This window comes from Salvia miltiorrhiza, chromosome 5, assembly GCF_028751815.1.
Source record: "Salvia miltiorrhiza cultivar Shanhuang (shh) chromosome 5, IMPLAD_Smil_shh, whole genome shotgun sequence".
Taxonomy (NCBI): Eukaryota; Viridiplantae; Streptophyta; class Magnoliopsida; order Lamiales; family Lamiaceae; genus Salvia; species Salvia miltiorrhiza.
The window spans coordinates 20,893,206-20,908,377 of record NC_080391.1 but is presented as its reverse complement, the minus strand read 5'-3'; the positions used below and the strand labels follow the sequence as shown (position 1 = coordinate 20,908,377).

The 15,172-nt window shown below is 33.7% G+C and overlaps 3 protein-coding genes across 5 annotated transcripts; 1 reads left to right on the top strand and 2 right to left on the bottom strand.

Annotated features, from left to right (window-relative positions):
- Window positions 1-1,201: 1,201 nt before the first annotated feature.
- On the bottom strand, window positions 1,202-6,049 carry LOC130986657 (uncharacterized). The gene is made up of 6 exons (XM_057910124.1): window positions 5,630-6,049; window positions 4,198-4,332; window positions 3,969-4,053; window positions 3,565-3,659; window positions 1,672-1,839; window positions 1,202-1,579 (listed from the first exon to the last, which is right to left on the bottom strand). The coding sequence occupies exons 1-6, from the start codon at window positions 5,967-5,969 to the stop codon at window positions 1,419-1,421; spliced, it is 984 nt and encodes a 327-aa protein (XP_057766107.1). The 5' UTR covers window positions 5,970-6,049; the 3' UTR covers window positions 1,202-1,418.
- A 1,804-nt stretch (window positions 6,050-7,853) lies between these two features.
- On the top strand, window positions 7,854-11,513 carry LOC130986656 (uncharacterized). Of its 3 annotated transcripts, none has more exons than XM_057910122.1 (5): window positions 7,854-8,230; window positions 9,360-9,489; window positions 10,204-10,244; window positions 10,857-10,925; window positions 11,011-11,513. In XM_057910122.1, the coding sequence occupies exons 2-5, from the start codon at window positions 9,369-9,371 to the stop codon at window positions 11,266-11,268; spliced, it is 489 nt and encodes a 162-aa protein (XP_057766105.1). In that variant the 5' UTR covers window positions 7,854-8,230; window positions 9,360-9,368; the 3' UTR covers window positions 11,269-11,513. The 3 variants fall into 3 exon arrangements, with proteins under 3 accessions (XP_057766105.1, XP_057766104.1, XP_057766106.1); XM_057910123.1 differs by lacking the exon at window positions 7,854-8,230 and having other exon boundaries at window positions 9,167-9,489; window positions 11,011-11,070; window positions 11,191-11,513; XM_057910121.1 differs by lacking the exon at window positions 7,854-8,230 and having other exon boundaries at window positions 9,104-9,489.
- Window positions 7,884-8,249, bottom strand: LOC131025640 (glycine-rich cell wall structural protein 1.0-like). Its single transcript, XM_057955439.1, has one exon. It carries the CDS (start codon window positions 8,247-8,249, stop codon window positions 7,884-7,886), a length of 366 nt encoding a protein of 121 aa, XP_057811422.1.
- Window positions 11,514-15,172: the final 3,659 nt, after the last annotated feature.

Sequence of the window (15,172 nt, the reverse complement as noted above, 5' to 3'; positions counted from 1 at the left end):
TGTGCGATGCACGAACCACAATATACTTAACTATTTTTAAAAAATTAAATTACGCAATAATATCAAAATATCATCTTTTATGAGTTATAATCATGATGACAAAAAATAATTTCTGTTAATTTAAATATTAATATTTAATTTGAAATAGCGTATAATAACAATACTAATCTCAATGAACCAGTGTAGTTTTCTTCTTTTTAGTTGCATTAAAAACTTTTTAGTTACATTGCCCTCAATTAATATTATAATTGCTAGAAGCCTAGAATGCCATAAAATTAGAGGAAAGTTTTTTAATTGAAAATTGTGTTTTCATATACTTCATCTATCCACAAAAAAAAAATCTATTTTTTCTTTTTGGGACGTTCTTATTTACCCTTATTTTTCACTTTTTCGCTACTTAGAATACGAACTAAAATACATTTTCACTATTTTCAATGCACTCAATAATCTTTTTTCACTTTCAATATACTCAATAACATTTTTCTTAAAATTCGCATCACTTTCTTTTAGGAAGTTTTTTTGTGGATGGAGAGAGTATTATATAGATATAAATATATAAATATAGGTGGAATTGGTTGATTTAATTGCTTGCTCACGAAAAGCGGCAGTCCAAATAATTGTTCAAAAGGGTGCGGCTTTTTTGAGTTTTTTTTTTCCCCCTTCTTTTTTAAAGCTTGTGGTTCTTTTTAGTTAATATGTGATAATATTCATTTTGCTTTTATAAAGATCAACAATAGCCACAAAGATGAAACAATAAAAATTTTAACTTTGAAATCAACAAAATATATAATCCTTAAGAAGCTTTGAGATTATGATTATGGACGAAATATGGCCAATCATGACTAAGAAGTTTCATGATTGTGAAGTATAAACAAAATATGATCTTGTCTCAAAAAAATAAAATACGATCAATTAACAACTAAAAAATATTTTAATCGTAAATTACAAACAGAATATAATCAAGTCCCGGCTGAGAAACTTCATGGTTGTGAATTATAAACAAATTACGATCAATTTATGGCTAAGAAATATATTAATCGTGACATGTAATTAGAATTCAGATTCAAGCACGTTTTAGTACAAGGATATGAAGGTAATTATTTCAAAATACAAACTTGGTAAAAAGAATTATGCTCCTCTAAGTTTCAGAGTGGAACTCGACCAAGTATTAAGAAATTAAAGATGATAAAAGAGCGAATCATAACCTATCAACCAAGAATTATCATTTACTGTAACCTCACTTCGATAGGGGAGGGAGGAACATTATTCTCTTTTCTTTTGAAAGCCCTCAAAAAATATTTTTTAAGAGAAAATCTTAATGGTTTGGAGATGAACACCGTGCCTAGTTGAAATCACAGGACTCCTAGAATACCAATATTGTTATAAGCCAATCGTCCAGCTCAACACCGATAACCTATCTATTCTCGGAATCCAGCAGACACTCCAACAACATTTTCCATTCGATCATACCAATCACCGATGCGTGTATGCTCTACCATGTCCTTACCAGCCCTGAGGTAGCGAATGGATTTTAAGACACCAAAGACGGAAAGGTCAGCTAAGTTGGGCTTCGTTCCACCTGGTACAAGAAGGTTATGAATGAGAATAAGATGTAATGTTACATTGGTGTATCTAGTATCAGCAAAGTCAAACTATGATCATGATACGAACCTAGAAAATCTCGACCCTGAAGAGCATCTACCCATGTTTCGGCAGCTTCATACAAAGCCGCCCTCTCATCAGTAATGTTGTGCCTTTTCTTCAACCTCTTTGATATAAAATACATTGCACCAGCTCCAGCATATTTTGCACTTAATTTCTCCATGAAGCTGAAGTTGCCTGCATTTTAGGCAAAACCAGATAGCAGGGCAGATAAGAGAATAGGGAAAAGAAAGCAATCTCTAATTTTGATAACAGCCAGCGAAACCAGCCAATAGACAGTTTTGTGCCTAGGAGGCAGCAAGATTACCACTATATCATTGACTACCTCGAAGCATTTCAAAAGCCGAGGTCCAAGCCAAACATACATACATAAACTAAAAGAACATGCACTAACAGTCTAACACACATTCTTTAACACGGTTCGTATGATAGCTAAGAAATACAACTAGCATCAAGAATATGGGAATAAACTTAATAAGAGACGCATCAAAGCGAGAGAAAACTGTCATGTTTTCAAGAAAACAATAAACATTTGTCAGCGATAGGTAGTTCCTAGAATAATTGCAAAGTGCACATATTTTGATCAAATATCCTGTTCAAGGATATGGATTTGTTTAAAATGTTGCACATAACAGGTGTGCCATATTGAAGATCAGGTCTGGTTCATGTCATTCATTTGCAAATGCAATTATCCTACATAGCCAAGAGTCTGGAGATCTCTTTTTCCTATATTATATATAATATAAATTGGTAGCGAATGGGTCTTTCGGGGAAAAAATGTTACAAGTGATGTGAATGCTGACAGATACAAGACCATGTTAGTAGTGAAAGGATATAACTGAGAGATGATTACTATAAATCTTTCTCACGACACTAGGAATTACATTTCTGTTTGTGGCCAAGAAATTTATCAAATGGCCATTTTTATTTATGCAATAGCTTAAATAAAGAACTAAAATACATCCAACCAGAAAGCTAGGATGATAAAGGTGAAGCATACAAAGAATGTAAATTAATCAACTTCTGACATGTTCTTTTGTCACCAGTACAGTGGTATAAGAAATTTAAGAACCTTAAAAGTTCGGTTTTAGGAATACCAAAGTAGAACTTGTGTTTTCATTTAAATATTTCAGGGTATAAATGTTTATATTGAAAAGTATTGAGCACGTTAAACCACAATGTAGAGAAGAAGCCTATTGATCCTTGAATCAAACTTTTTCTAGATCAGTTCAGAAAAGTAGGCCAAAACAATTAGCAGTATTAGATATCTAGTCAAACGAATGTGACCTTATCTTGCATGCTCAGCCAGCATACCAAGTGATGAAACTAGAAGAACTAACAAGAGTAATCAGAGACTGAAGGATTAGGGTGAATGTTGCCTGCATTAGAAGAGTGGCTAGTCTACACATGAATATTACGCCATTACGGTAATCCGTAATGCTTATTTGAAATCAGAAATAGCCAACTCTAAGTTGACTAGTGGTTGGGTATTTGCAATAGGAGGTACAAAGGTTGCCAGAGCCCTTAAGAGAAAACTTTTCTTGAATTGTCTTCCATCAAATCTGTGTGATAGCTATGTCGTTAGTGCATTCTCTGTTTCTGTTTCTCCAATTACCTTAAAATAAGCATCTTGTGCATCTTTTACAGTGTGCCTACCCTATTCAGCACCTGCTTTAGTATACATCATAAGTATAACCATCATTCCATATAAAATTTATATCAACTAGAAAATAGGGGAAAATGATCGACAGATGGATCACTTGTCACCATTCCGCAAACTTAAAAACACTAAAAAAGTTGAAATAACAATGCAATCTGCTCCAAAAATGCACAAACTGAAAACAGTATCTTCAAATTCAATCAATATTGCTAGGAATTTAACTGATACTAAAGTAAACTTACCCTTTGTAGTGATGTAGTCAAATGAATCAATAGCCTCAGAAATAGTTCGGTATATATTAGGCGATAAAACGTGCACCAAGTGGTTGTCCACCCATCTGCATTGATAGTAATTGGTGTAACATTTATTATTCCTCATTACTTAAGGTAAAACTAAGTCTTACCCAAATGACAAAATAACAATACTAAGGTATTAAAATTTGTAATAATAAGAAGGCAAATACTGAGAACTAGAAACAGCATTGTTACAAACATCAAAATGGTGACATTTTGATAACAATAACTGCAATCTGCAAATGCAAAAGTTCACCATAGTGTTTTGACATAGTTTATCAATATGCTACGATATGCGTAAATAAGAAGCAATATAAAGAAAGTTTGACATTATAAGAGTCAGAAGCACATGCCTCCGCCACTTCTTCTCTTCACTTTCTTCAGCAGAATTAGTGGACACGTCAGGATTGATCTTTCTGTACAATTTATCAATTATATCTACATAGAGAACATATGAATAGAGATAGGATTAGGAACTTAGGTGAAAACTTTTAGATAAACTAATCAACTCTAGTTGCAGAGAAACAGATATCATACATTTTTTAGAAACATTAACGATGTGATGATTTACTTATTCAATACCTGATGAGTCAACCATTTGTTCTCCATCAACCATCAATATGGGCACTTTCTTGTATTCAGACCACTTGGTTTCCTTTTTGCTAAGAGGGTTGACCTCCACAATTTTGTATGGTATGTCATAGTAATCCAGGAATGCTGGAAAGTAAAGGACAGAAAAATACGAGAGGTCCCCGTGTTATAAATGTCAGTATGGTTAGAAAAGAATACTTAATAAGATAGACAGTAGCAGCTAACAAGATAATGATCAGGAAAGGGTGCTAGAGGAATTAAGAATTGCACACGTTGCCATTTGCTTGCAAATATGTAAGATCAACTACTGGCACATCATTTATATCGTTACTTTAATTGCAGTTGCACACCTTGGTTTAACATACATTTTCTTTGATTGAGTTTAGGCAGAAAGAAGATTTACAGTTTAAAAGTACATCACAATCACATTTCATTACAAAACATTAGCTTTAACTGTTGGCCTTTGTATTACTTATAAATTTAGGCAACAGGTGCAACAGCACTGGCTTCGAGAAGAGACTGTATCCAAACCCTGCAATCATATTATACACCCAGATGCATTTTGTATGATAAAATAAGGGCGAGATAATCTAAACTTTTATCAAGCCTTAAATTTTTTGATGAATCACTTCAATTATAATATCCTAAAGAAGCCTTGCTATATCACGCAAGATCAAGAAAGTTGGAGAAGTTCTAGTTCTTCAAGCCTCTTAGTCTCTAAATAAACTTAAGTGTAAGAAATAAAACAGGATCCCTTTGTTACATCCTTATGGCTCCCACATGAGGTCATGGAGCAAAAAAAATAAGAAAAGACAGGGATGGGGTTTCTCTAGCTTTTGTCACACTCTACTGCATCCGTATTTTTTAGACATTTTTGTGCAGACAGAATATGCCACATCTAGTCCTACACTCATCTGTATGCCCATAACTTAGTATGTCATTAACCAGTAACTAATTAGCTTTCACTACTTACATGTTAATTTGTCTAATGTTTATAACCAACCAAAGAGATCAATCACCAGTAAGTTACGCCCATGTCAATCATAACCAAAAGAATGTTCTCATCAATATGCCATGATTATGCTTAATAGTCACAAATAATTCTACAAATAGATACCGGTCAGATTGTAAGCAAAACATATACTATCAAATAATTACTTGATCAAATACTTATTTTAAAAAAATGGACCGCTTTAATTGAATTATTAAAGTACTAAAGCTATGCAAATTCATTCTACTTAACAATGTTAGTCAAATTTAGAATTTCCATTACTATGAAGGGGGCTCACAAATTAATTACCCAAAGTCAATATCCCCTTCTTTTAACGGATCCAAATTGCATTTCCAGCACCGCAAATGTACAATTTGTGATTGAAGAAAGCAATCCACATTAATGCTTTAGGCCAGAATCGAAATCAAATACCTTTAACTTTATTGCAGAAAGGGCAAGCTTCATACTGGTACAGAACGACTTCTTTCGGCCGGAAATTAACGGTCTCTTTGGCGTGAGCCTCCTCGACGATAGAAGTGGCGGCCGTGGAGAACAGCATCGTTCCGAAAACAGCGTGCGTGGCGGCGCGTGAGGCCTTGTCGCCGGCGATGCCGTTGTACGAGAACCATTGAGATCTGGACGATGAGTTATAGCTGCTGGCGCTGAAGAGCGCCGCCTGGAACAGGCGGTGGTGCTGGTCCGCGGAGGCCACGCCGCCTACGGCGCGGCGAACGGCGGAGAGTCCAGCAGCCCTTCGCATCTGAGGAAACATAGGAAGTTTTTTTTTGGTGCGACGGAGGAAGGAGAAAGATGAAAGCTAGAGAAGGGTTTTAAGGTCAGTAGATTTATGTGGTTTATACGAGGGTTTTAGAAGCTGTACACGTCAGCCTAAACTTTCGTGCAAATTGGCTCGGCTTCAGCCGCAGGCCTAACGCTGCTTAAGATTAAAACTTGCGCCAAATCATTACATTTTTTTTTAAAGAATCACAAGAGACATCTACCATATTCTAATCTAATCTAATCAAATCTAATACTCCTTCCGTCCACGAAATGAGTACCCATTTGTGGACGACACGAGTTTTAAGAAATGTATTGAGTGTAGTGTGAATAGAATAAGGGTCCCACATTTTTTAGTGTATTAATTAAAAAGTTTTGTGGGGTACACTTGCCAAAAAGGGAAATGGGTACTCATTTCGTGGACGAACGAAAAAGGAAATATGGGTACTCATTTCGTGGACGGAGGGAGTACTATCTAAATAATCGGAATCTCTACACCACACAAATGTGGAGTCTATCAGTTTTCATCGTCCTGCTTCCTCCGGCCTTGGTCCATTCGTCTGGCGACTCTTTAGCTCCGCCGACACCTCTCCAACCCAACGCCTAATGGCAGGTAAATCGACTGCAATTTGAAATGTGAGAGCTGAGATGTGGAAGTGAAGAATTCATATTTATTGCTGCTATTTATAGATGGTGAACCTGACTTAGCATATTCAAAATTCAAATAACCTATTACCCAACAGATAAATTGATCCAAATTATTCAGTAGATTAAAAGAAGTGTGACTTGGCGGGAAAAATTGGTAGCTGAAAACCTTGCTTTAATATTAGTATAGATAGATAGATTATGAACTATTAATAAAAAAATTAGTTTATTCTTTTTAGAAGATGAAACAATTTTTTTAATTTTTTTTATAAAAGTAGGTCTTTATATGCTTTCAATATACTTCTTATTGAATTAATTGAATTGCAAATAAAAATTTATTATATTAAGTGACTATTAAAAAAATGCATGAAAATAAATTGTACATAATGTCCAAAAAAATTTGGTTCCAAACCCCCGTGTAAATATTTTCAGATCCATAGTTCGACAAAGTCAGCCCTAAACATAAATCCTGGACCCCCTGCGTACAAGAGATGAGAATTCTTCAATGCGTAAGTAGGTGTATTATTGAGCGTAGAAGAGAGATTAATTTATCGCTAATAAAACTCTCTTACTTATCTTCTACATATGGCTGAAAAAGTCTGTTAAAACTTTTCAGTAGATGGCTAAACACTTTAGAAGATTCAATCTCTTCACTTGATGGAAGATTCAATCGCTCTTACTTATCATTAGGATTTTCAATTGATTTATTTCAAATCATCATAGGGGTCAACATCAGAATGCAATATGCAATAATAATATGGATTAATGGCGTGCGCCTTATTCCTTCGTCCGTGTATGTTCTTTTTTGATGATACGATTTACATATAAGTATTTTTGGGGTTATAGTATAATTAAATTTTCAGTTAATTAGAATTTTAAATTTAGAGTTATAAGGTAAATTAGTAAATTTAATACTAATATTTTTAATATTTTTTAAGTAAAAGGCTATAATGAAAAAAAATGGGGGCTATGTATAAAATTACCTTTATGAAAATGGGCTAGATGCACAATGAGCTGATAATTGGGGTCAGCCCATTAGCGCTTGCTAGGGCTGGTAAATCGGTTCCGGTTATCCGGTTAAAACCGTAATCGAACCGAAAAAACTGGGGTTTTTACCGGTTCGGTTCGGTTTTCGGTTAGTCTTCTTACAGTTAACCGGTGAATCGGTTTAATCGGTCGGTTAACCGGTTTGATTTATAGATTAATTAATACATTTAATTTTGTATTTACATTTTGTAAAAAAACTAGGGCATCAGAACAGAATTCACGCCTCCCCCACGCCCTCCCCGTCTCCACGCCTCCACGCCCTTCCCGTCTGCCTTGCTCCCTCCGGCGACCAGCGCCTCGTCCCACCGCGCCCATCTCCCTCTGCACTCTCCAGCGCCGCCGCGCCCTTCCTCTCCGACCTGTATTCCCCTCCAGCGCTGCCGCGCCCATCTCCCTCTGCACCCTCCCTTCTCTCTCTCACCTCTCTCTCTCCAACAACTACTTCAACTCCTCCCTCCCCGCCGCCGCCATCTCCGTCTGCCGGAATCTCGCCACCCTCGACCTCTCCCAGAATCTGCTCGTGGGCCCCCTCCCGCCCTCCCTCTCCGACCTCCCTTTTCTCAGGTTCGTAAAAAGTTTCCATCTTCGGTTAGAAAAGATAAGAAATTTAAGGTAAAGATGGTTTCTTTGCTCTGCAAATAGCTCAGATGTCGTAAAGATTCAATCTTTTTTATGTAAATTTTGAGATGTCGTGATGAATTTAGTTTTTTTGTTGTTGTTCTTACACTGTAGTCTGAAACCAAACTCCTTGATTATATGTAAATTAGAATCATCATGGTATGTACTTTGTCGGGTTCTTCGGATCTTGCTCTCTTGTGCATTTTACTCATATCGTTTTGTATCTTTCCTCTACTCCATTTCGTCATGTTCCTGAAGGACAACAGAAGCGGCATCCATATTTCTTATTTTATGTTGTGAGAACTAACGGTTGCTATATTTGATGAACTCCCGTTGATGTGCAAATCAAACATACTTGAAATTTTACAGAAAATGTGGCAGTTGAGTTGATGGATAAATCAATCAATTCATTGAACAAGAAAGAATCAGATTATACATATAATGGTGCTTATTACATTTATAGGAAATTGATTGCTAGTGCTTATTACATTTATAGGAAATTGATTGCTAGATAGGATTTGAGAATTGAGATTAAGGTTGGAAATTCATAATTATTAGAGGATTTTTTTTTATTTATTTTTAATTATAAGTCTCTATAAAAGTTTTTTTAAAACTAAATAATCATAAGTCATGAGTTGGTGGAGTGGGTAAAACTCCATCCTTTCTTTCAAAGGTCAAGTTTTCAAATCCTATTGCTTCTATAAAATTTGAATTTTTTAAAATTAACCGGTTAACCGAATTAACCGGTTAATTTGAACAAATTTAAAAATTGAATTATTAACCGGACCGGTTATTCGGTTAACCGATTCTTTAACCGGTTCGGTTTATCGGTTACCGGTTATAAGAATAGGGCTTATTCGGTTCCGGTTAACCGGTTCGGTTAAAACCGAACCGGACCGATTACCAGCCCTAGTGCTTGCCTCTCTCTCTGCAAATTCATCCCCTTTTCTTTGTTTTCTTCCCTCTTTTGATAAACCCTAACCCTAAATCCCTTCTCCCCTCAACCACTGAGCTCTCTTCTTACCACTCTAGATCACTTTTACTCACCCATTTTCATTGGAAAAATCGTGTGTAGAGTGAAATTATGGCAGATTACTGCCGGCAGCGTGACTTCATGTTCTGCGAATTCTGCGGGACAATGCTCTCTTTCGGTACGCCCAAGTATGCTCGATGCCCCTTGTGCAAATCCCAGAAGCGTCTCAAAGGTCAGATTTACTCCATTCATCTTTTTAAATATTTCCCAATTATACTAATTTTAATAGTCTATTGCCAGCATATTGTCTTATCTCTTGAGGAATGATTGGAGTATTATTATTGATTTAGCTTCTTATTTTCTATATTTAATTTTGGGAATTATTGAAATCAATAAAACAACTACAATTTTTGTGCTTTAAGTAGCTTCTAATTTTTATATTGAATTATGGAATTATCACTTCAACTAGTCTTGTTAATGTTACAATAGGGGGTGGATTACACCGGGTATAGCATTTGCTGTCTATTTGCACATTTGCTTGTGGATGTGTTGATGGAAAGTAGATGCTATGCCTTAGAAGCTGCCTTAGCATAGAGTATATCCCACTTTAATATGCTCATTAGATATGATCGCTTCAAAGATAGATGCAATTGCTTGTTTGTGTCGGTTTATATTGAATGCTATCGTTTGAAGCTGGACTTATATATACTTGGTATAGTAGTTCATCAGTTTAAGGATGAGATGATATAGTGATATTGTATTGGCTTTATAGTGATGGACTAACTTTGGAGAGAAATTTAATTAGATTTCTTTTTGTTTGAGTCTCAAGTTGAGTTATGATTCTTAAGAGTAGCAGAATATTCTTGTGTTTTATGTTTCTCTTTTATGAACTTGGAACTAGCAGTTTTTGCTTATTGATTGAGGAATTTCCTTCTTTTGTCTTCAGAGATGAAGGGAAAAGTGATCAGCTATACAATCAGTGCTGAGGTATGATGCTTGATTTGGCTGCATGGGGTTGTCTTTCACTAATTTGAAATTTTTATTTGAGAAGCATAACAAAGTATTTGATCATTTTGTATCATGCCCAAACATCAAACTGAAATTATTTTTTAACTTCATGAATTATTATTATTTTCACGACAAAGATGAGAGGAAAGGGGCCAGATTTTGACGACATATACCTCATGTTTATCTACTAAATCAGCTCAGATAAGCTTACAATTTTTTGTAAATATGTTAAATCAAGAACCTGATGATTATTTCTGAAGAGAATCAGCGCATGTCTCGAATAGCCCTTAGATATGCTAGATTTTCTTACATTTTGGCTGCTACAGGTTTCATGTCTATTTAGTGGGATGTAAAACAATAGCATCAGATTCAAGCATAAGATACACGATCGAGATGCCTGAAGATCTCTTTAAAAATGATCTTTTATGAATAACCACTGAATTGTGGTCCATACATAGCTTGGAAGCACACTTAATAAAATTCTGGGATATCTATGAATATATGATTGCTAGCAACTCTTTTGTTTGTGTTCTGCCCTTGCTATCTCATTATGGCTTAAACTTAGCAACTATAGAACCACATATCTTGCAGGATTTGAGGAGGGAGTTAGGAGTGTCCACCCTCGAGGATATAGAAGAAGAGAGGGAACTAAAACAGATGGTCAGAATTATTCATATACATGCTGCCATCTTTTATGTTGTAGACAACTACTGTTTTTCATGCAATGTTTTTCTTCTTCAAACAGGATTACAACGCAAAATGCAAAGCTTGCCAGCACTTGGGCCTGGCTTACGTTGCTAGACAGGTAAACTGTCAGCTATTATATTTAAGCACATATAACTATCTGTTGGTGGTCTATATCGCTGTTCTAGTCCCAATGTCTATTTTAACAAGCTCTGCTCGCTGGCTTCTTCGTCTTATTCAGATTCGATCAGCTGATGAAGGACAGACAATATTCTATTCCTGCCCCGTGTGCGCCCACAAGCAGACTGAGAACTCATAAAGGAGGGATCTTTGTATGTATCAAAACAGCTATGTCAATCCATCCATTTTCCATTAAGAAAAGAAAAAGAATAGGTTTGCTGCATAATAATACGATGATTCCTGTCCAATGTTGTAGGGGTGCGTTTGTATTACTTTGGGTGATGTATTAGATTGACGAAATATACGATTGGGTATTGGAAGGATACATGGTCGAAGAAGCTCGAAACTGTCCAGTTTATCAAAACACATTATATCTTTGTCTAAGCTATTACTCAAAGTAAACCTGCATATAAATTTTATAGTATGTTTATTTATTCGCCGGCAGAAAACCAACCTTTGACCATAATCAAGGGAAGCTGGATTCTGTCTGTTCACAAACCGCCGGCTACGATTCGGACCTTTTTTGATGTTGAATAATACTACTTTGAATCTGCAAAAATATTCATCCAACTCTTTTTCCTGCGTTTATTCCACTATTTTGTCTTTTCTATTTGTTAAAGGTGTATAAATTTTCCTCCTTAATATGCCTTGGCTTAATTATCTTCAAATTAACAATCTTTTATTTTAGTTAAGTAGATGTAGTTGAAAAGTAATGTTATTTCACATTGCTAAATACATAAGGGGCGTTTACTTTCCATAATTAATAACATGTGTCATTAAGTATTTTTATTCTCAATAATAGAATTTCCTTATTTTCATCATTTCAATGTGATATAAATCAAATCAAATTAGCTCAAATGATAGAAATAATAACACCTCTAAGATATTCCATAGTTCAAATTTATTTAAATAAATTAATATTATTTTTATCTATTAAGATCATTTCTCAAAAGTAAAATAATGTGTTAAAATAGGTTCCCATTTGTTCTTGCTGAGTAAAACTTCCAAGTATATCTAATTGAAATATAACCAATTTATTTTCCAACGTAATAATATAGTAAGAACAGTGTAATTGTCCATGCATGTACCATTACATTTACACCGGAATTTATATTCGAAATTCATATCACTAAATTCATATCACTACAAAAAAAACGCAAAAATAGCGGCGAAAATTAGCGACGGCGAATCCGCCGCCGGCAATTACCGACGGCATGGCGGCGGCAAAAACGGCGACCCGCCTTTTGTCTATTACCGGCGAATTACCGACGGCAAAAACAACCGCCGCTAATTAGCGGCGGTTGCGCCGTCGCTAATTTAAATATATGTTAATTTAAATATAAATTATTTATTACCGACGGCGTTGCCGTCGCTATTTACCGGCGGCAAGCGGCCGCCGCTAATCACCACCGCCGGTGACATCCGGCGATAGCACCACCGCCGTCCGGCCAAAATTACCGATGGCATTTTTCCGCCGCTAATTACCGACGGCAAACGCCGTCGGTAATTTTTTTAATTTTTTTTTCATTTATCATCTAATAAATTGGTCAAAGATAATAATACAAAAACATTAAAATTAAATATATATTGAAATACAAGTGAAAATTTAAACATTGATTATTACTAATATAAGATTATTACTAAGAATTCAAGATTCCTAGTAAGAATCTTATAATTATAACTTTAGAATGTTAATTTGATTAGTGATCCACTCATCAATCATCACTAATCTAATATTATTACTAAGCATCAAGATTATTAGTAAGAAACTTATAATTATAACTTAATAATGTTAATTTCATTAGTGATTCACTCATCACTCATCACTAATGTAAGATATTACTTAAGAATTCATGATTCTTAGTAAGAATCTTATAATTATAACTTAATAATGTTAATTTGATTAGTGATTCACTCATCACTCATCACTAATGTAAGATATTACTTAAGAATTCATGATTCTTAGTAAGAATCTTATAATTATAACTTAAGAATGTTAATTTGATTAGTGATTCACTCATCAATCATCACTAATCTAATATTATTGCTAAGCATTCAAGATTGTTAGTAAGAATCTTATAATTATAACTAAAGAATGTTAATTTGATTAGTGATTCACTCATCAGTCATCACTAATCTAAGATATTACTTAAGAATTCATGATCCTTAGTAAGAATCTTATAATTATAACTTTAGAATGTTAATTTGATTAGTGATCCACTCATCAATCATCACTAATATAATATTATTACTAAGCATTCAAGATTATTAGTAAGAAACTTATAATTATAACTTAATAATGTTAATTTGATTAGTGATTCACTCATCACTCATCACTAATGTAAGATATTACTTAAGAATTCATGATTCTTAGTAAGAATCTTATAATTATAACTTAAGAATGTTAATTTGATTAGTGATTCACTCATCAATCATCACTAATCTAATATTATTGCTAAGCATTCAAGATTGTTAGTGAGAAACTTATAATTATAACTTAATAATGTTAATTTGATTAGTGATTCACTCATCACTCATCACTAATGTAAGGTATTACTTAAGAATTCATGATTCTTAGTAAGAATCTTATAATTATAACTTAAGAATGTTAATTTGATCAGTGATTCACTCATCAGTCATCGCTAATCTAATATTATTACTAAGCATTCAAGATTGTTAGTAAGAATCTTATAATTATAACTTAAGAATGTTAATTTGATTAGTGATCCACTCATCAACCATCACTAATCTAATATTATTACTAAGCATTCAAGATTGTTAGTAAGAATCTTATAATTATAACTTAATAATGTTAATTTGATTAGTGATCCACTCATCAATCATCACTAATCTAATATTATTGCTAAGCATTCAAGATTGTTAGTAAGAATCTTATAATTATAACTTAATAATGTTAATTTGATTAGTGATTCACTCATCACTAATGTAAGATATTACTTAAGAATTCACGATTCTTAGTAAGAATCTTATAATTATAACTTAATAATGTTAATTTGATTAGTGATTCACTCATCACTCATCACTAATCTAATATTATTACTAAGCATTCAAGATTGTTAGTAAGAATCTTATAATTATAACTTAAGAATGTTAATTTGATTAGTGATCATCCACTCATCAATCATCACTAATCTAATATTATTACTAAGCATTCAAGATTGTTAGTAAGAAACTTATAATTATAACTTAATAATGTTAATTTGATTTATTGATTTACTCATCACTCATCACTAATCTAATATTATTACTAAGAATTCAAGATTCTTAGTAAGAATCTTATAATTATAACTTAAGAATGTTAATTTGATTAGTGATTCACTCATCAATCATCACTAATCTAATTTTATTACTATGCATTCAAGATTCTTAGTAAGAAACTTATAATTATAACTTAAGAATGTTAATTTGATTAGTGATTCACTCATCAGTCATCACTAATCTAAGATAATATTCATAGTAAGAATTCAAGATTGTTACAAGATTGATAAAATACTAGATTGATAAAAAAAATTAAATTAAATTAAATTAAATTAATAAATAAATATTTTTCCGACATAAAAATAAGGACGGAAACGAGCCAAATCCGTAACTAACAATATTTTTTTGGATATCATCTCGACATATTCTAAGGTTATGAATATATATGATATTGTATATTGAAGTAGACTTTAAATGAATTAATAGGTACCAGATATATCAATAATACGAGTGTTCTGTACTGGTGACCACTCAAAAAGAACTTCAAGGTTAAGCGTGCTTGACTTAGAGCACAACTAAGATGGGTGACCGACTGTGAAGTTCGTCTAAATTATGCAATACTGTATAAATACGAAAATAAATTGGGGATATACAATAAAATAAATAAAATAAATAAAATAAAATAAATAAAATAAATAAATAAAAAAATTAAAAAAATTACCGACGGAAAAATGCCGTCGGTAATTAGCGAGGGCATTTTGCCGTCGGTAATACATCGGCCAAGTCTGGCGAGTGCGCCACCACCGTCCGGTGGAAATTACCGA